The sequence below is a fragment of the Hyla sarda genome, chromosome 8, assembly GCF_029499605.1.
Source record: "Hyla sarda isolate aHylSar1 chromosome 8, aHylSar1.hap1, whole genome shotgun sequence".
NCBI lineage: Eukaryota > Metazoa > Chordata > Amphibia > Anura > Hylidae > Hyla > Hyla sarda.
In genome coordinates, this window is record NC_079196.1 from 207,750,522 (window position 1) to 207,773,021 (window position 22,500).

The window sequence follows — 22,500 nt, forward strand, 5'->3', positions numbered from 1 at the left end:
TCACATCAAACAATCAACATTTCTGCTCCTATGGAGCCATTTTCAAACTTGAAAATGGCTCCATAGGAGCAGAAACGTTGCTTGTTTGATGTGACAGAAATAAATTCACCTATTCTTTGGATTTTCTGAGTGCTGCGCAATTGTTGTTGTTCTATCTAAAAGGACTTAGATGAAGGAGTTCAGGACGCTGGCACCAACTACACCCAAGCTGAGTAGTGCTGCACTATTTTTATGTTTATTATATATATTATATGTGTGTGTGTGTGTGTGTGTGTATATATGTATATATATATATATATATATATATATATATATATATATATATATATATATATATATATATATATATATATATATATATATATATATATATATATATATATATATAATGTGTGTATGTGTTCTCTATGTTAATGTGGGTTCCCATCCACTGTTAACCACCCTTGTGACTGGCCATATGCATATCTAGTAGGGGTGTGAATCGCCAAGAATTTGGTGATACGATTCGAATCGCGATACCAGAATTTGGCGATTCAATATATCCCCATATATCACAATACCGTCTAGGTGACGATACATCGCGATATATCCCTATTCTGTCTCAAAAACAATGTCTTTTACACTTTTATAAAAACTTTATTTTTTATTTTTTTTATACACTTTATTAGACTTTTAGGAGGAATCATTAGATTCCTCCGACAGATGAATAGAGTTTTATTGAACTCCATTGATCTGTGATCCATTGATAGATCCTAGTCAAGCCAGGATCTATCAATGACCGAGCCACGGGACAGCAGGAAGCAGAGGTAAGCCCTCCGGCTACCTCCACAGTGGATCGCCTCCCGCGATTGTGCTGCGGGGGGGCGATCCATCCCATTAGCCCACCAGGGAGCATTCACAGATCCCTTTAGACGCCGCTGTCAGCTTTGACAGCGGCGATCTAAAGGGTTAATAGCCAGCCGCAGCGATCGGTGCATGCTGGCTATTAGCGGCGGCCCCCAGCTACTTAGAATAGCCGGGGGGCTGCCGAGTATGGAGTGGGCAGGATTCCGGAGCCCGCTCCATACACCCAGAGCGACGCCGCGTCAGATCCGGCCCTGCTTGCACGAGCTGCAAAAAATTCACCTGCCCGGCACTCGGAACTGCATGTCCCAGGCGTCCGGAGATACAAATTCCACATCCCTAAAAGGATCGATTCAAAAATATTTTGAATCGATTCAGTATCGCCAAATGAAAAATCGCGATAATCGCGCGAATCGATTTTTTTCTTCCACCCCTAATATCTAGTATATACATGGATCGCACTCACCTAATCTATATGGCTGTAGTCTGTCACATGACAGGAAGCCGGGATTACAGCAAACTCCTTTTTTTTTTTTTTTTTTTTAAACCCATTTCACTATTTCTTTGTCTTGGAGAGAAGCGGTGCCAATGGTTTCTATCAGGTTTATTATATCTCATCCACTGTACTAGATGTGTGACTCAAGCTTTAGAGTAGGGTCACACGTGACGTATTTTGCTGCTGCTTATTTTCCTACCCATTGAAGTCAATGGGTAGCAACATTTTCAGTTGACCCTAGCCTTAGTGTTTATAGTCTGATTGTCTTTTATGTAGATCTGGAACACTCAGCATATATACCCTGTTGTATATTCAATTAATATTGTATGTATCCTTCTTTCCATCCCAGACAGGTGCTGGTCATTTTGTCTCAGCTGGAGGGAAACGCTGGCTTTTCTATTACTCATCGACTGGCACACCGGAAAGCTAACCAAGCTTCTCTGAATGACTGGATGTCCAGCAAAGGCACCCACAGTCCTCCACTGTCTCCAGAGGTGTCCGGCTTGCATGGACCCCGACCCCTCTGACACATCCACAAGGAGTTATATCCCCTGGGGAATGGGGGGGGAAGGCGAGATTGCCTACGTTCAGTGGAAGCACTTTACAGACTAATTCCCGGAAAACTACACTTGAAATCTACTCAGGACTTTTATCCTGTGTAAAAACAGGGACCCTATCCCATACCCTTCTATCCTTTTTTGTTTTTAATGTACCACACTGTAAACATGAAAATCGGGACTGTCCTACACCCCTAAGATGTTAACAATTTACCTTATCTTAGCTCACAGTGCGCACAATAGCGGCAGCCATATTGTTTCTTGGGTCGGGCCTAAGAAGCAGGCTGCGTCCTGGGTATCTGTCCCATCTCTGTCTGTATTGGATGTCGTTCTCTAGGCTTCCTGCAAGATTTTTTTTTTTTTTTTTTCAATGCAACTTAATAATTCTTGGAATTCTAAAAAGAAAACAGGATGCTATGGCTGCTACTTCCCTTTCATGAAGGACACCCCATCCGGAATATGCATGGACGCAAGCTTTAACTAATCCAATGGAGGCAAAACAGAGAAAATAAGAGACTGTACTCAACACGCACATTTCTTTATTTGCATCCTACAGCCTTACCGAGTCTTAACGTTCACGTAACGCAGGGGTCCTCCAACCTGTTGCTTTCCAGCCGCTGCAAAACGACAACCCACATCATGCCCTGACAGCCGAAGGCTGTCAGGGCATGATGGGGGTTGTCGTTTTGCAACAGCTGGAAAGCAGCAGTATGGAACGCCGACATTGAGCTTTTAACTTTCATACATCAGAATAAGGGTGATCATGCCCACTACCATGCAATAAATCAAAAATTATATATATATATATATATATATATATATATATATATATATATATATATATATATATATTTAAAAAAAAAAAAATATATATATATATATATATCTGTATAAAAAAAATATAATTTTTTATATATATATATATATATATATACACACATATATATACACATATATTTATATATATATATATATATATATATATATTTAATATATTGCATATTAGCAAAACAGGGTAAGTATGAAAGGTAAAACCAGTATGGAAGGAAATCTATTTTTTTTATTTTTTTTAAATATCAAAGATTGTTGTATACATTTTAGAGTCACAATTAATAGTCTGTATAGAGGTTATGAATATGGTCATGGTATCAAGCGACTTATAAAGCTCTGAGCGGTCAAAGACCCTCCAATGAGACAAGACTACTAAGCCACCCCTTATAAAAACACTGAGGCCTATCTTCCAAGCAATAAAAAAAAAACTAAGCTAATTTCTTTTAAAAAAAAAAAAAAACAGCGATAACCAAGTCCTCAGGTTGTGTGTGGTATTACAACTTGGCTCCGTTCACTTCGATTAAATTGAGCTGCAATACCGCACACAACCTGAGGACGGAAGGGGTGCAGTTTATGGAAGGAATCAGCTTTGTTCTAATTCTGGATAAACCATTAAATTCTGGCCTGCAGATAATGACCATTTTCATCTGGGTGTAGAATTGCTGGTTACTTATGTCTAATAGGACATAAGACACAGAAAATTATAGTTACACACAGCTGATTCGTTGCTTTAACGTAAAAGTAATCTGTTACCAGTTTTATGTTGGCCAAACCGGCGGGCAGCATTAAAGGGGTACTCCGGTGGGAAAAAAAAAAATTTTTTTAGTCAACTGGTGCCAGAAAGTTAAACAGATTTGTAAATTACTTCTATTAATAAATCTTAATCCTTCCAGTACTTATCAGCTGGAAGTTCTTTTCTTTTAGAATTTCCTTTCTGTCTGACCACACTGCTCTCTGCTGACACCTCTGTCCATTTTAAGAACTGTCCAGAGTAGGAGCAAATCTCCATAGAAAACCTTTCCTGCTCTGGACAGTTCCTAAAATGGATAGAGGTGTCAGCAGAGAGCACTGTGGTCAGACTGAAAGGAAATTCAAAAAGAAAAGAACTTCCTGTGAGCATACAGCAGCTGATAAATACTGGAAGGATTAAGATTTTTTTAATAGAAGTAATTTACAAATCTGTTTAACTTTTTGGCACCAGTTGATTTAAAAAAAAAAAAAATGTTTTCCAGCGGAGTACCCTTTTAAACCGATGCAGGGAGAGCGATGACGACACTATGAATAAATGAATAAAGCGCTCGTCGAAATCATAGTTTACTTAAGACCGATGGGGCGTGAATAAGTAGTAATAGGGGGGCTCCCCACAGTCGCTTTCCTTCCCGCCGGCCCCGAGAGGTGTGTCTCTCCCCTATCTGTGTATAGGCCAGTGTTTCCCAACCAGGGTGTCTCCAGATGTTGCAAAACTACAACTCCCAGCATGCTCGGACAGCCTTTGGCAGGCATTCTGGGAGTTGTAGTTTTGCAACACCTGGAGGCACCCTGGTTGGGAAACACTGGTATAGGCAGAGATGCGTCACTCAGAAGTGGTAGGAAGGAGAGCAGCCAATGGGACCCGCCCCAATGACTAGTTACCCGGGTCCTGGTGGCCATTTTAAACTATGATTTATAGATTTATTCATTTTTTTAAGAGCACGCGGTTTGAGCAGTAATAAGGCTATGTTCACATGGCAGAATGTCCGTGCGTAAAATCTTGGGGATTGTAGGGGGGGGGGGGTGTTATGGTAGTGAAAATGCGTTGTCTCTATACCCGGCAATATATTTCCGAGCAGATTCCCCAGAAAGAATGTGTATTCTTTCTGCGGAGGCCGGAATCGGAATTTCTGCGGCAGATGTTTCAGTGTCGGAGATTCAGCTTTGTGCAAAACAATGGGACTCTGCTGCAACAGAATTTTCAAGCAGCGTTTTTCTGACTTGATTCCACTCGGAAATTCCGCTGTGTCAACGTAGCCTAAAACTGACGACAGGTTCTCTGTAAAATAATCCCATATAGGGTTTCGCTGATATAAAGAGATGGCTTATTGCTAAATAAAAACACACACACACAAAAAAAAAACCTTTTTAATGTTACCCATAATATTTTAACCATAAATGACAGCTACGCCCATGGATGTCAGTATTAGGAGACGTAGTTTCACGCACTGAGCTGAAGGCCGTTCAAACTCTAGACAGTATCCATACGTCCCATGCCAAGAAAGACGTTCCGGCTCTTAAGACGTACAAACCCACTATTTCTAGACGTTGCAGGGAATGGGGGGGGGGGCGTTGCTCCCTCACACTTAGTCTCAGGGAAAGAAGGGCTGCTCACTCATTCCCATCCCATATAGCAGTGGTCTTCAACCTGCGGACCTCCAGATGTTGCAAAACTACAACTCCCAGCATGCCCGGACAGCCGTTGGCTGTCCGGGCATGCTGGGAGTTGTAGTTTTGCAACATCTGGAGGTCCGCAGGTTGAAGACCACTGCCATATAGGTTCCCCCCCCCCACCTTGTGTTCCCTATACCATGCTGAATTCACATACACTGGCTCCTGTGTTTTTGTTATATATATATATATATATATATATATATATATATATATATATATATATATACATATACTATGTTGCGTCGATGTCTATGATTTATGCTGGATAAATGGCGCCATATATAATGTGACCTGACTAGAGATGAACGAACTTACAGTAAATTCGATTCGTCAGCAACTTCTCGGCTCGGCAGTTGATGACTTTTCCTGCATAAATTAGTTCAGCTTTCCGGTGTTCCCGTCGGCTGGAAAAGGTGGATACAGTCCTAGGAGACTCTTTCATAGGATTGTATCCACCTTTTCCAGCCCACCGGAGCACCTGAAGACTGAAGTAAATTATGCAGGATAAGGCATCAACTGCCGAGCAGATAAGTTTGTGACGAATCGAATTTACTGTAAGTTCGCTCATCTCTAGACATGACGTCTGCCTGGTTTGAGGCTACCAACTGTGCGGGCACTGGATCCGGTGCATTCATTGCTGTGATTTTCCAGAGGTCAGTGAGGGACCATAATTTAATGAATTTTATAATTTTTTTTTTTTTCCCCATAATTCCATATTCTTACCTTTTTTGCCATTAGTCTGTAGTCACTGAGGACTATGCACAAAGTCTGGACCACCTCTATGCTTTTCATGGTGTTGGCATGGTGGGGGGGAAGGACATTTCTTATGCATGAAAAATAAATAAAGGGCTTTTAGTAGCCATAGGGAATTATGTGCCCCTCAAGAGCATTTTATCACTAAAATCAGAAAAAAAAGAGTAAGGCTGGGTTCATGTTTTGGCTGTATACTGACAAATACCATGTACAATATGCAAGGTGCCCGTTAAAGGGGTACTCTGGTGGAAAACATTTTTTTTTCTAAATTAATTGGTGCCAGAAAGTTTAACAGATTTGTAAATTACTTTTATTTAAAAAAATCTTTACCCTTCCAGTACTTATTAGCAGCTCTGTATGCTACAGAGGAAATTCATTATTTTTTTTTTTTTATTTCTTTATTGTCTTGTCCACAGTGCTCTCTGCTGACACCTGATGCCCGTATCAGGAACTGTCCAGAGCAGGAGAAAATCCCCATGCTTCTCTGGACAGTTCCTGACACGGACAGAGGTGTCAGCAGAGAGCAAAATAGAAATGAATAAAGAAGATAATTTCCTCTGTAGCATACAGCTGCTAATAAGTACTGAAAGGATTAAGAATTTTTAATAGAAGTAATTTACAAATCTGTTTAACTTTCTGGCACCAGTTCATTTAAAAAAAAAAAAAAAAAAAAAAAGTTTGCCACTGGAGTACCCCTTTAATGGACCCAATATAGTGTGCTAGAAACTACATCAGTTTTTCTCATCTAGGGTGCCTTCAACTGGTGCAAAACTACAACTCCCAGCATGCCCGGACAGCCGTTGGCTGTCCGGGCTTGCTGGGAGTTGTAGTTTTGCAACAGCTGGAGGCACCCTCGTTGGGAAACACTGGACCACGTTGTCTCTATGAAATGTATGGGAAATATACTATAGTCAATGGGTGTGCCACAGAGACACAGTGGAATACCCGGGCATATACAGCCCGAACGGGGTCAAGCCCCGAGTTATCATCTCTAAACTGTGGACTTCCCGAATTTTGCAAAACTACAACTCCCAGCATGACTCCTGTCCGGGCATGCTGGGAGTTGAAGTTTTGCATTATCTGGAGGTCCGCAGTCTGCATCTTCAAGTTGTTAAAGGGTCTTTTAGTTATGTAGTTTCTGGGAAATATGGCCTTACTGAATTTCCTTGGATCCGCGCCAAACGGGCGCTTGTTCCGTCCGTCGTGAATTGAAGTCTCATATGGGCTGTTGCTTGCGGTTTCCGCCATCAGAATGAACGTGATGTTGGAAATACTCCAATCCATGTTGCAAATTCTGCCGTGGGAACGGAGCAGCAGCTTCCCGTTAAAAGCAATGGGAGGCTGCTGCAAGCGTGAAAATTCAGTGTGGAATTTTCATAGTGTGAGCTTGCTGCCATCTTGCTTTCCCAGAAATAGATATAGCTCTGGAATAGATTGATTATTTTATTTTTTTAAATTCTATTTCTTTACACTTTCTTACCGACAAGTCGCATTTCTCGGTAATAATGCTACTACCGCACCTTTAAAAAAAAAAATAAATCAAGCGGCATTTTGTTTCACACCAGCAGCGCCTTTTTCCACGTATGTGGGGGCATTTTAATTTTACAATCCCATGCCTGAATAATGAAATATGCATATGTACCTATGTGGTTTTATAATTCAATTATTGGCTCCCATTTTGTGGTTATACTAGTGTGTCCCAACCAGGGTGCCTCCAGCTGTTGCAAAACTACAACTCCCAGCATGCTGGGAATTGTAGTTTTGCAAAAGCTGGTGGCACCCTGGTTGAAAACACTGGATTAGATTGGCTGTAACAAATCTGGTATTCAACAGAGCGACTTATACACTGTATATGTTTTTGTTTTAAACACATTGAAGGCAGCCATTTTGAACTTCTTGTCATGATTCAGTATCATTTCAGTCAGCAAAATGGCTGCCTGCATCATATATATAGATGACTATTTCTCTGCTTCGGCTCTTGTTGTCCATAGCAACCGCTCAGAGCTCCGCTTTCACTTTGATAAAATGAAACCTGGGCTCTGATTGGTTACTAAGGGTCACAAGGTCAGCTCCCTTTTGAGGCCTAGTGTTTTCCTCAGAGCTGGACATTTCTTGTATAATTCAGCCGATTTTAGCGTCTTGTCTGTCATTTTTACCAAAGCTGCTAAATAATTTTGCGGTCGTGTGACCTTTTTTTAAACAAAAAAAAACAAAAAACAACTTTCATTTATTACTTAAACAAGTGGTAATGCTACAGGGCCTATTACAGGAAAAGTCACGCCATGATGCCAAAATCGCTACAAGTCGATGTTGAGTTTTTTCTGACTCGTAAAATTCACACACACACAGTGAAAAAAGGGTCGATTGTAAGAAAAAAAAATCTTGTTGCCCATAGCAACCGATCGGAGGCCATTTTGTCTTCTCCACAGTGCTGCACAGCACATATGGCCCGGAGTGTCGTCTTGTAGCACAACGTAAGGGACAGAGAATCCTGTAGTCACCGCCTCGCCGCCATTTTTACCCTACCCCACCCCTACGTCCACCCCTCCAGCTGTATATTAGGGTCCCTGGTCTCCCTCCGTCTGCCACAACTGGGAAATATTTGAAACTTGTATATATTGTTCAGCTGTAATAAAACAGAATGCTATTTTATCAACTTATATACTCAGATTGTATAGATAGATACATTTTTGGGCGGCCTATGTCCCCATCTCAGGTTCTTTCGGACCAAATAAAGATTTTGTTTTTTAAAGATGTGTCTTGTGGGTTTGTTGTTTTGTGTGTGTGAATAGACTCTTTAACCCCTTAAGGACTCAGGGTTTTTCCGTTTTTGCATTTTCATTTTTTTCCTCATCACCTTCTAAAAATCATAACGCTTTCAATTTTGCACCTAAAATTCCATATGATGGCTTATTTTTTGCACCACCAATTCTACGTTGCATTGACGTTAGTCATTTTACAAAAAAATTCACGGCGAAACGGAAAATAAATTCATTGTGCGACAAAATTGAAGAAAAAAACGCCATTTTTGGGGCTTCCGTTTCTACGCAGTGCATTTTTCGGTAAAAATGACACCTTATCTTTATTCTGTAGGTCCATACGGTTAGAATGATACCCTACTTATATACCGTATTTATCGGCGTATAACACACATTTTTTAGGCTAAAATTTTTAGCCTAAAGTCTATCTGCGTGTTTTATGCCGATAAGCCGCTGCAGTTCAATGATTTAAAGCGGGCGTTTTAAATCAATGAACTGCAGCGGCTTTTGCAGGTCCAGAGACCTGCCGTCGCTGCCCGATTCTCTGCCCCTGCCTATCCTGGGGTCCAGAGACTGCCGGCGCCGCTGCCCCATTGCCTCCCCCATCCATGGTTTTTCTGACCCCGCAGAAGCCCCCAGGAAAGGCAGGGGGAGAGAGGCCGTCGCTGCCCGCTTCTCTCCCCCTGCCTTTCCTGGGGTCTAGAGCCCTGCTGCCGCCGCTTCTCTCCCCCTGGCTATCGGCGCCGCTGCCCCATTGCCGGCATAGCTGCCCCATTGCCTCCGCCATCCCCGCTTTTATAATTACCTGTTGCCGGGGTCGGGTCCACGCTGCTTCTGGCTCCGGTGTGGCGTCTCCTGCGTCGATAGCCAGGGGGAGAGAAGCGGCAGCAGCAGGGCTCTAGACCTCAGGAAAGGCAGGGGGAGAGAAGCGGGCAGCGACGGCCTCTCTCCCCCTGCCTTTCCTGGGGGCTTCTGCGGGGTCAGAAACCGTGTATCAGGGAATACACATGCACACACACGCACCCTCATTTTACCAAGGATATTTGGTTAAAAAACTTTTTTTTTACCCAAATATCCTTGGTAAAATGAGGGTGCATGTTATAGGCCGGTGCGTGGTATACCCCGATAAATACGGTAGGTTTGATTTTGTCGTACTTCTGAAATAAATCATAACTAGATGCAGGAAAATGAATGCGTAAAAAATTCTCATCTTCTGACCCCTACCGTGTTTCTCCGAAAATAAGACCGGGTCTTATATTAATTTTAGTCACAAAAAACACACTAGGGCTTATTTTCAGGGTAGGGCTTATTTATTTATGGGGGGGGGGGGGGGGGGGCTGCAGGAGGATGGGGGTCTGTGGGAGTGTGGAGGATGGGGGGCTGTTCCGGTCCGCATTACTGGCGGCCACGGTCCGGATCTGGACCGTGGGCCACCAGTTGAGTACCCCTGGCCTAGGTCTTATTTTCGGGGTAGGGCTTATATTGCAGCCCACCCAGATAATCCAGCTAGGGCTTACTTTCGGGGTAGGGTGTATTTTCGGGGAAACTTTTTTTCATTTTTCTGCGTATGGGCTAGTATGAGGGCTCATTTTTTTGCACAGTGATCTGAAGTTTTTATCGGTAACATTTTGTATTGATCAGACTTTTTGATCGCTTTTTATAAATTTTTTCATAATTATAAAAAGTGACCAAAAACACGCTATTTTGGATTTTGTAATTTTTTTTTGCGCGTACGCCATTGACCGTGGGGTTTAATTAACGATATTTTTATAATTCAGACATTTCAACACGCGGCGATACCACATATGTTTATTTTTATTTACATAGGGGGCTATAACACTGCACACACTGATCTTTTACACTGATCCCTGCAAAGCCATAGCTTTGCATTGATCAGTGTTCTAGGCGGTCGATTGCTCCAAGCCTGAGCTACAGGCTTGAGCAATCAATTGCCGATCAGACGCGACGGAGACAGGTGCGGGGACCTCCGCTCGCGTGCTACCTGATCGGGACATCGCAATTTTATCGCGGTGGTCCCGATCAGCCCGACTGAGCTGCCAGGAAGCATTCACTTTCATTTTAGATGCGGCGATCAACTTTGATAGCCGTTTCTAAAGGGTTAATAGCGCGCGGCACAACGATCGGTGCCGCACACTATAAGCTATGGGTCCCGGCTATCATTTCTCCCTTTACAAATTAACGGCCGTTATTAATAACGGGTTAAAACGGCTATTAGAAAAATCTTATAGACTATAATGGGATTTTCTAACGGCCGTATAGGATTTTGTAACTGCCGTTTTACAGCTGATTTTCGGACGGAACTTCGTATGGATCTTTAAAACGGAATAATTTTGTAGTGTGAAAGGGGCCGAAGGATATGACTGGGTACTATATTGTAGCTACCAGTAAAGGAGAGTGACTGGAAAACTTATTGGGTGCTGAATTTAAAGGGGAACTCTGGCCCTGAGACATCTTATCCCCTATCTATCCAAAGGATAGGGGATAAGATGTCTCACCGCAGGGGTCCTGCCGCTGGGGACCCCCGCAATCTTGTATTCGCCACCCACCTGTTTGTGAGCTGGCACCGCAGCGTGCAGCTCAAACAGCTGGGTGGCGACCATGGGGCCGGAGTATCGTGACGTCACGACTCTGCCCCTGTGTGACGTCACCCACCCCCCCAATGCAAGTCTATGGGAGGGGGCGTGACGGTCGTCACGCCCCCTCCCATAGACTTGCATTGGGGGGGGGGGGTGACGTCACACACGGGCGGAGTCGTGACGTCGCGATACTCCGGCCCCGTGGTTGCCACCTGGCTGTTTGTATAGGGGATAAGATGTTTCAGGGCCGGAGTACTCCTTTAAAGCTGCTAGAAGGGGAAGGAGACTGACCATTAGTTATGTGGAGAGAAGGACACGGGACACATACAATGCAGGAAACCGAAATGAGCCCATCCTTTATAGCACAGAATTACAATGGTGCACACAGGGCCACAGAGAAGGATATAAAGATCACATTTGGGTGGGAACAATACAAAGTAGTTTACAATAGCAGCTGAACTCGATTCATTGTATAACCCCTATAAACTAAGAATTTTTACTAGGAAATGTGAAGATCGTTGTTCTAGACCAGACAATCACGATGTCTAACAATTCTGAGGAATTCTTTACAAAAGCTTCTTGTAGAACTGGTTCCTCCTGGTTACGTCTATAATACATCAGATAATGGGGCCTGTAACTAATAGGAAACGAAGTCCAGTGAAGTAAACTGCTGTCTAGTATAATCTCCACACAGCATGATAACTATGGTACGGGCCGCCGGATGCCCGGTTAGTGAAGGGTCCTTGGGGACAACAATCTTCTATCCTGTGTACAACTTTTAATATTGGGACAATTTCTTTATATGAATACTTTACTACTTTAAAACAATTCATCCACTATCTGCATATGGACATGATGACATCACACAGTTCCTCCATATAGACATGATGACATCACACAGTTCCTCCATATGGACATGATGACATCACACAGTTCCTCCATATAGACATGGTGACATCACACAGTTCCTCCATATAGACATGGTGACATCACACAGTTCCTCCATATAGACATGATGACATCACACAGTTCCTCCATATAGACATGATGACCTCACACAGTTCCTCCATATAGACATGATGACATCACACATTTCCTCCATATAGACATGATGACATCACACAGTTCCTCCATATGGACATGATGACCTCACACAGTTCCTCCATATAGACATGATGACATCACACAGTTCCTCCATATAGACATGATGACATCACACAGTTCCTCCATATAGACATGATGACATCACACAGTTCCTCCATATAGACATGATGACATCACACATTTCCTCCATATAGACATGATGACATCACACAGTTCCTCCATATGGACATGATGACATCACACAGTTCCTCCATATGGACATGATGACATCACACAGTTCCTCCATATAGACATGATGACATCACACAGTTCCTCCATATGGACATGATGACATCACACAGTTCCTCCATATGGACATGATGACGTCACACAGTTCCTCCATATGGACATGATGACATCACACAGTCCCTCCATATGGACATGATGACATCCCACAGTTCCTCCATATAGACATGATGACATCCCACAGTTCCTCCATATAGACATGATGACATCACACAGTTCCTCCATATGGACATGATGACATCACACAGTCCCTTCATATGGACATGATGACATCACACAGTTCCTCCATATAGACATGATGACATCACACAGTTCCTCCATATAGACATGATGACATCACACAGTTCCTCCATATGGACATGATGACATCACACAGTTCCTCCATATAGACATGATGACATCACACAGTTCCTCCATATAGACATGATGACATCACACAGTTCAGAGGACAGCTCCTCACATAATTCTGTGGGCTGAGTTGGTTAAAAAGCCCTTTTAATGAAAATGTGCTCACCTTTGTGAAGCTTAATGCGCGCATGGGGAGTAGGTGTGTATCCTGGGCTGCAGCCTGCAAGGAGAACCGGGCTTCTGCAGAGGTACGGAGAAAAAGGAGAAAATCCTGCGGTGGCGCTGCCTCGATGGATACGTAAGGAGTCAGAGACCGGAGGATGAAGTTTCATGTATTTTATTCATACACGAAAACTTGGATAACAGCAAGACGCGTTTCGAGGGCAAACTCCCTCTTTTTCAATTGCTGGGAGTCTGCCTCCTAATGTGGGGGAACACCTGCCTCCTAATGTGGGGGAACACCTGCCTCCTAATGTGGGGGAACACCTGCCTCCTAATGTGGGGGAACACCTGCCGCCTAATGTGGGGGAACACCTTCCTCCTAATATAGGGGAACACCTGCCTCCTAATGTGGGGGAACACCTGCCACCTAATGTGGGGTAACACCTGCCTCCTAATGTGGGGGAACACCTGCCTCCTAATGTGGGGGAACACCTGCCTCCTAATGTGGGGGAACACCTGCCTCCTAATGTGGGGGAACACCTTCCTCCTAATGTGGGGGAACACCTGCCACCTAATGTGGGGTAACACCTGCCTCCTAATGTGGGGGAACACCTGCCTCCTAATGTGGGGGAACACCTGCCTCCTAATGTGGCGGAACACCTGCCTCCTAATGTGGCGGAACACCTGCCTCCTAATGTGGGGGAACACCTGCCTCCTAATGTGGGGGAACACCTGCCACCTAATGTGGGGTAACACCTGCCTCCTAATGTGGGGTAACACCTGCCTCCTAATGTGGGGTAACACCTGCCTCCTAATGTGGGGTAACACCTGCCTCCTAATGTGGGGTAACACCTGCCTCCTAATGTGGGGTAACACCTGCCTCCTAATGTGGGGTAACACCTGCCTCCTAATGTGGGGTAACACCTGCCTCCTAATGTGGGGGAACATCTGCCTCCTAATGTGGGGTAACACCTGCCTCCTAATGTGGGGTAACACCTGCCTCCTAATGTGGGGGAACACCAGCCTCCTAATGTGGGGGAACACCAGCCTCCTAATGTGGGGGAACACCAGCCTCCTAATGTGGGGGAACACCTGCCTCCTAATGTGGGGGAACACCAGCCTCCTAATGTGGGGGAACACCAGCCTCCTAATGTGGGGGAACACCTGCCTCCTAATGTGGGGGAACATCTGCCTCCTAACCTATTGTGGGTGAACATCTCTATTGTGGGTGAACACAGCACAGGCGGGTTTGGCGCAGGGGAATCAGAGTGGCCACCACAATTCCCAATCCCCCCCTCTGAACCCCCTGTGCCATTTACATCCCCCCCCCTTTAATCTCCCATGTACCATTTCAATCCCAGCCCCCAGTTGACATCAACAAGACATTTTCCTCCACACAACCGCCGCTCACTGGATATTTCACGCTCACTGTCACTTAAAGGAGTAGTCCAGTAGTGAACAAGTGGTGAACAACTTATGCCCTATCCTAAGGATAGGGGATAAGTTTGAGATCACGGGGGGTCCGACCGCTGGGGCCCCCCGCGATCTCCTGTATGGGTCCCCGGCAGCCCGCACGAAGCGGCGGCTGACACGCCCCCTCAATACAACTCTATGGCAGAGCCGGAGTGCTGCCTTCGGCAAACTCCGGCTCTGCCATAGAGATGTATTGAGGGGGCGTGTCGGCCGCCGCTTCGTGCGGGGGTCGACACCCGCTATCTGGCCGGAGAGCCTGGCTCCCGTACAGAGAGATCGCAGGGGGCCCCAGCGGTCGGACCCCCCCGCGATCTCAAACTTATCCCCTTATCCTTAGGATAGGGGATAAGTTTTTCACCACTGGACTACCCCTTTAAATCCCCTTTCTACAACTGCTGACCATGAGCAGACCAACTAACTTCTCACAGCTGCAGGTTCGCTACCATGTATTTAATGTTTTGGTTTCAAATATTTTTATTTTTATTTAGCATGATTTGGGTTTTGGCAACATCATGTTATTCCACATCCTTCCAGCAGGGGGAGTACGTACACTATATAATATATTCTCACTCTATAGACCACTGTTTCCCAACCGGGGTGCCTCCAGCTGTTGCAAAACTACAACTCCCAGCATGCCCGGACAGCCGAAGGCTGTCCGGGCATGCTGGGAGTTGTAGTTTTGCAACAGCTGGAGGCACCCTGGTTGGGAAACACTGCTATAGTAGTTGTAGACTCCTATAACATGCAGCATAGGACTGCAATAATGATATATATATATATATATATATATATATATATATATATATATATATATAAGATTAACCCCTTCTGGACTGAGAAATAAGGAATATTGTCTTGGAATCATGATAAAATAAAGGGTTAATGCCCTATATGCGGACGCGGTGTCATGTATGGCTTCGCGTCTTTCTTTGCCATCAGCGGTGTTTGGTTGGTGAACAGAAATATTGATTTTTTTAAGGAGTCTGCTGCCCATGGGACTGACCGCCAAGACTGGCAGACTGGCATGCCAGAAGGTCTGTGCTGTCATTATAATTGTAATGAGCGCCCAGAGAACAGAGTGGTACGGGGGGGAATCAACCTGATGGGCGCAATTTACATGGGCAGAGTTGTTTATGACACTTTAGATATATATAAACTATTAGGTCCCTATGTGTCCGTGTGCAGGAAATGTAATCTTTTCGCCCGCGGCACCCGGTAAAATGCCACATACGATTTTTTTAAGTGCAGGTTGTTTGGCGGCTATGGGCAGCATCAACATAACTGAAAAAAAAATAAAAAATAAAATGGCTGCTTATTTATGGAAACAGCGCCACTTTTGGTCACAGGTTGTGTCTGGTATTGCAGTTCAGTCACATTAACGTGGATGGCACTCCTATCATGTCTTGAGTTTTACAATGCCAAGGAGGGAGGGGGCACAGGTTTAAAAACATTGCTTTAAAGGGGTACTTCCCCTGGAAAACATTTTTTTTTTTTTAAATCAACTGGTGCCAGAAAGTGAAACAAATTTGTAAATTACTTCTATTAAAAAATCTTAATCCTTCCAGTACTTATCAGCTGCTGTATGCTCCACAGGAAGTTCTTTTCTTTTTGAATTTCCTTTCTGTCTGACCACAGTGCTCTCTGTCCGTGTCAGGAACTGTCCAGAGCAGGAGAGGTTTGCTATGGAGATTCCTAAAATGGACAGAGGTGTCAGCAGAGAGCACTGTGTTCAGACAGAAAGGAAATTAAAAAAGAAAATAACTTCCTGTGGAGCATACAGCAGCTGATAAGTACTGGAAGGATTAAGATTTTTTAATAGAAGTAATTTACAAATCTGTTTATCTTTCTGGCACCAGCTGATTTAAAAAAGTTGTTTTTCACCGGAGTACCCCTTTAAAGAAGTGTTTCCCATCCAGGGTGCCTCCAGCTGTTGCAAAACTACAACTCCCAGCATGCTGGAAGTTGTAGTTTTACAACAGCTGGAGGAGTCCTGGTTGGGAAACACTACTTTAGAGAATCAATTAGGAAAGCAGCACAGATTTCCCCTTTAAAGGGGTTGTGCGCTGCCCTGCCTTTCGGAGCTCCACTCACAGCGTCCGGAAGTTTATTACTCCGAACGCTGTGTGCGGGCTTCCGTGTTCGCGGCCGCCGGCTGTGATGTCTCACCCGCCCCCTCAATGAAAGTCTATGGGAAGGGGGCATGACCGCTGTCACGTTCCCTTCCCATAGACTTTGGTAGAGGGGGCAGGCGTGACGTCACACCCGGCGGCCGCGAACACGGAGTCCCAAACTTTCGGACGCTGTGAGCGGAGCTCCGAAAGGCAGGGCAGCGCACAACCCCTTTAAAGGGGAAATCTGTGCTGCTTTCCTAATTGATTCTCTATAGTAGTGTTTCCCAACCAGGACTCCTCCAGCTGTTGTCCCGCCCTCACTTCCTGGACTTTGTCTCTGCCTGTGCTTCAATTGGGACAAAGATGATGCTACAGCCAGACAGGATTATGCTCTGGATGGTATGGGGACCCCTAGTGGGCTTTTTTTTTTTTTTTTTTTTTTTTTTTTTTTTTTATATATAAGCCATAATTTCTATAAGAAGGAGATAACATTGTCTTATGAGGTATATTTGAAAGGTTAATGTTTTGCCAAGATGTACAATATATAGAAATAATGTCAGGACGGGAGTACGGAGCCGGCCCAAGAGCTTACCTGCTCCATACAGAGCGAGGGCAGGCTGTGTATCAAGGTGGAATAGCTGTCAACTAAACATTAGTTTGGTTGACAGATATCTCTCCCAATTCCTCTGTAGGTATGGATGCTCAGCTAAGCTGAGCATTCATGTATTCTGAATGGGAAAAGTAGGGGTAAGCTGCTGCCAGACTCCTCTGTAACTCTCTACCCCAACATCATCTCTTATAGAGAATCAATAGACCTCCATACACAATAGGCATATGGCCAGCTCTGCCAAAACGGCTGGTTTGGCTTATTTTTTCTCTAACGTCTCTGGCCTTACACAAAATGCAATTGTGGAGTCTAAGCAGTTAAAGGGGGTTATCAAGGATTAGAAATACAGAGCTGATTTCTTCTAAAAACAGTGCCCCCCCCCCCTATCCTCAGGTTATGTGTGGTATTGCTACTCAATTCCATTGAAGTAAATGGAGCCAAGTTGTAATACCACACACAACCTGAGGACAGGGATGGCGCTGTTTTGGGAAGAAATTAGCTCTGTTTTTCTATTCCTGGACAACCCCTTTACGATGGTAGTTGAGTGACTCAATGAGACTCCTTTGGCTACCAGCATTAGTGCTCCTAAGGCAGGGCATACTAATAAAGTGATCAGAGAGCATTTAAAAAAATAATAATAATTAAATTAAAAAAAAACCTGAATATTTTAAAAACATAAAAATCAATTCCTTTTTTCAATTTTTGAACAAAAAAAAACAAAAAACAATAATCATAATTGTATCAGCGCATTCAGAAATACCTGAACTATTAATTAAATATAATAATGTGTGTATATATATATATATATATATATATATATATATAAATATGTATATAGGTATATATACACACACACACACATCTATATATATATACACACACACACACATATATATATATACATAGACTGACGAACAGGGAACCTTTTAAAATTGCTTTTATTATTAAAATCATTTTGAACACTTATCGGGTGTATATATTACTGTAGATCGCACCTTAGCTGCCTTCTTCTAGCCTTCAACATAAATACTTGAAGAGACATGTATCTTGCTTCTGTCTTCTATTGTATCATGTCAGGCAGGGTTCAGACTGTGCATATGTCATGCGTTTTTTTTTGCTGTGCACAGATTGGTTGCAAGGTGGCTATGTGCACATTGTCTTCTTAACTGGGCAATCAGTGTATCCATCAGTGTAGTGCTTTTAGGTGAGTATGTTATATACAATGTCCTCATTCACTCATAGCACTGAAATATTATTGCACTGTCCACAGTCTATTATTGCACTATTAATTATTGCACATGCCACTTAGCTTTTTTTCTTCTTTTAGGAGATAAGGTGCGTCTTTTTCATCCTTGGAGCTTGGGTATGCATATTGTGCCGATCCTGTGCCGATCCTACGCGTTTCCTCTATGCGATTCTTCAGGGACCTTGTTGCGGCTTTTCAAATCTTGGCTTGCATCCTTTTGTGTAAGCGGCTCCTTTCATATGTGCGGCTCTGATGCCGGCCGTACTCTATTTGATTTTCCCGCCGTGCTTTATATCCAATAACTCCTCCTTCGCTCCGCCTATTACTCTGGTCTGCCAATCTCCAGCCTGCACATAGAACCTGCGCTCTCTATTTCCGTGGCTGGACTCTCACAGGTATGGCTGGGAGGGGAGTGTCTTCTATGCTCAGGTGTGCTGTTCAGCCCTCGTTCTGAGCTCTGGATAGTCAGTGGACAGGTAGCTTTTCTTGCGTTCCAGCTGTATTTTAACTCTTTTGTTGCTGGGTTGCGTGTTCTAATGTTTCCGTTGCTTGTATTATTTATTTTTCATAGATCCTGTTGTATTATTTATTTATAGATGTTATGTTGACAACTGTTATATTTTGTTTTTTCGTGGCAGATTTTTTATTGATATTTTTATAGACAGCTATTAGTTGTGTTATTTGATGAAACACGCGTAGGATATAAAGTCATTTAAGCCCTCCGGTTTTACCGCTTCCAAGGTGAAGGTCCAGAAGGCTTCTATTTGAAGAAGCATGTTATCCCAATCACCTCCTCTACTTGGTGAGGGTACAACTTCGATGATCTGTGCCTGAAGACCTTGCACATCACTTTGGTGGAGGCAAAATGGTTCGCTACCGGGGTGTCTCGCATGTGCACTATATCCCCTACATGTTCTTGTAGCCTTTGTCTGAAGTTTCTAAAAGTTTTGCCCACATAATTTAGTGGACATGTGCATGTTAGGAGGTAAATCACCCCCTTTGTTTCGCAATTAGCAAAGTGTTTGATCTGATATTCCTTTTTTGTTACCGCACTACTAAATTCACTTCCTTTTTTAATATATCGGCTGTTACGCCTAGCGCTCCGGGTCCCCGCTCCTCCCCGGAGCGCTCACGGCGTCTTTCTCCCTGCAGCTCCCCGGTCAGTCCCGCTGACCGGGAGCGCTGCACTGTCATGGCCGTTGGGGATGCGATTCGCACAGCGGGACGCGCCCGCTCGCGAATCGCATCCCAGGCCACTTATCCGTTCCCGTCCCCTGCTGTCATGTGCTGGCGCGCGCGGCTCCGCTCTCTAGGGCGCGCGCGCGCCAGCTCCCTGAGACTTAAAGGGCCAGTGCACCAATGATTGGTGCCTGGCCCAATTAGCTTAATTGGCTTCCACCTGGTCCCTGACTATATCTGACCTCCTCCCATGCACTCCCTTGCCGGATCTTGTTGCCCTTGTGCCTAGTGAAAGCGTTTTGTGTGTCTAAAGCCTGTGTACCAGAACTTCTGCTATCCACCCTGACTACGAACCTTGCCGCCTGCCCCCGACCTTCTGCTACGTCCGACCTTGCTTCTGTCTACTCCCTTGTACCGCGCCTATCATCAGCAGTCAGAGAGGTGAGCCGTTGCTAGTGGATACGACCTGGTCACTACCGCCGCAGCAAGACCATCCCGCTTTGCGGCGGGCTCTGGAGAAAACCTGTAGTGACTTAGAACCGGTCCACTAGCGCGGTCCTCGCCAATCCCTCTCTGGCACAGAGGATCCACTACCTGCCAGCCGGCATCGTGACAGTAGATCCGGCCATGGATCCCGCTGAGGTCCCTCTGCCTTATATCTCTGATATCACCACGGTGGTCGCCCAGCAATCCCGACAAATCGCCCATCTAACCCACCAGCTGTCGGAAATGTCCACCATTGTGCACCAACTTCAGTCGCAACTTCAGCAGCAATCATCTCCTCCGCCAGCTCCTGCACCCCTTCCGCAGCGAGTGGCCACTCCTAGCCTCCGCCTGTCCTTGCCGGACAAATTTAATGGGGACTCTAAGTTTTGCCGTGGCTTTCTTTCGCAATGTTCCCTGCACATGGAGATGATGTCGGACCAGTTTCCTACTGAAAGGTCTAAGGTGGCTTTCGTAGTCAGCCTTCTGTCTGGAAAAGCCCTGTCATGGGCCACACCGCTCTGGGACCGCAATGACCCCGTCACTGCCTCTGTACACTCCTTCTTCTCGGAAATTCGAAGTGTCTTTGAGGAACCTGCCCGAGCCTCTTCTGCTGAGACTGCCCTGCTGAACCTGGTCCAGGGTAATTCTTCCGTTGGCGAGTACGCCATACAATTCCGTACTCTTGCTTCTGAACTATCCTGGAATAATGAGGCCCTCTGCGCGACCTTTAAAAAAGGCCTATCCAGCAACATTAAAGATGTTCTGGCCGCACGAGATACTCCTGCTAACCTGCATGAACTCATTCATTTAGCCACTCGCATTGACATGCGTTTTTCTGAGAGACATCAAGAGCTCCGCCAGGAAAAAGACTTAGATCTCTGGACACCTCTCCCACAGTCTCCACTGCAATCTGCGCCTAGGCCTCCCGCCGAGGAAGCCATGCAAGTGGATCGGTCTCGCCTGACCCTGGAAGAGAGGAATCGCCGTAAGGAAGAGAATCTTTGTCTGTACTGTGCCAGTACCGAACATTTTTTGGTGGATTGCCCTATCCGTCCTCCACGTCTGGGAAACGCACGCTCGCACCCAGCTCTCGTGGGTGTGGCGTCTCTGGATGCTAAGTCGGCTTCTCCACGTCTCACGGTGCCTGTACGGATTTCTACTTCAGCCAGCTCTTCCCTCTCAGCCGTGGCCTGCCTGGACTCTGGTGCCTCTGGGAATTTTATTCGGGAGTCCTTGGTGAATAAATTCCGCATTCCGGTGACCCGTCTTGTCAAGCCACTCCACATTTCTGCGGTCAACGGAGCCAGGTTGGATTGCACCGTGCGTTACCGCACGGAGCCCCTCCTAATGTGCATCGGACCTCATCACGAGAAAATTGAATTTTTGGTCCTTCCCAATTGCACTTCCGAAATTCTCCTTGGACTACCCTGGCTTCTACGCCATTCCCCAACCCTGGACTGGTCCACTGGGGAGATCAAGAGTTGGGGTCCCTCTTGTTCCAAGGACTGCCTTAAACCGGTTCCCAGTACTCCCTGCCGTGACCCTGTGGTTCCTCCTGTATCCGGTCCCCCTAAGGTCGTTAGGGACTCTGCCTGCCACAGAAAATGCCTCTCCCCCCCTCCCAGTCCCTTCAGGCAAGCCTCTGTGTCCCCTCATGGCTCCCGTCCTTGTGTCTCCCTGCCCCGTGCCAAGCTTCACCCTCTGCCCTCCCTCCCCATTCCTACTCCTGCTGTACTGCCTGCCATTGAGGAAACCATCCATTCCTTCCCGGTGTCCTCATCCCAGGGGAGGCAGTCACCGGACAAAAAAAAGGGGAGACCTAAGGGGGGGGGTACTGTTACGCCTAGCGCTCCGGGTCCCCGCTCCTCCCCGGAGCGCTCACGGCGTCTTTCTCCCTGCAGCTCCCCGGTCAGTCCCGCTGACCGGGAGCGCTGCACTGTCATGGCCGTTGGGGATGCGATTCGCACAGCGGGACGCGCCCGCTCGCGAATCGCATCCCAGGTCACTTACCCGTTCCCGTCCCCTGCTGTCATGTGCTGGCGCGCGCGGCTCCGCTCTCTAGGGCGCGCGCGCGCCAGCTCCCTGAGACTTAAAGGGCCAGTGCACCAATGATTGGTGCCTGGCCCAATTAGCTTAATTGGCTTCCACCTGGTCCCTGACTATATCTGACCTCCTCCCATGCACTCCCTTGCCGGATCTTGTTGCCCTTGTGCCTAGTGAAAGCGTTTTGTGTGTCTAA

General features: G+C 45.5%; 1 protein-coding gene and 1 long non-coding RNA gene across 6 annotated transcripts in view; one reads left to right on the plus strand and one right to left on the minus strand.

The window, feature by feature from the left end:
• CAPN15 (calpain 15) overlaps nt 1-2,577 on the plus strand; it is a 75,941-nt gene extending 73,364 nt beyond the window's left edge. For all 5 annotated transcript variants that reach the window (XM_056536456.1, XM_056536458.1, XM_056536455.1 and 2 more), the window contains one exon: nt 1,689-2,577. In XM_056536456.1, coding sequence (XP_056392431.1) covers nt 1,689-1,866 — 178 coding nt within the window. In that variant the 3' untranslated portion in view covers nt 1,867-2,577. The remainder of the gene's footprint in view (nt 1-1,688) is intronic.
• The window catches only part of LOC130285170 (uncharacterized), a 161,973-nt gene that overhangs the window by 127,956 nt on the left and 11,517 nt on the right, over nt 1-22,500 (minus strand). The gene's annotated exons all lie outside the window — the stretch shown is intronic.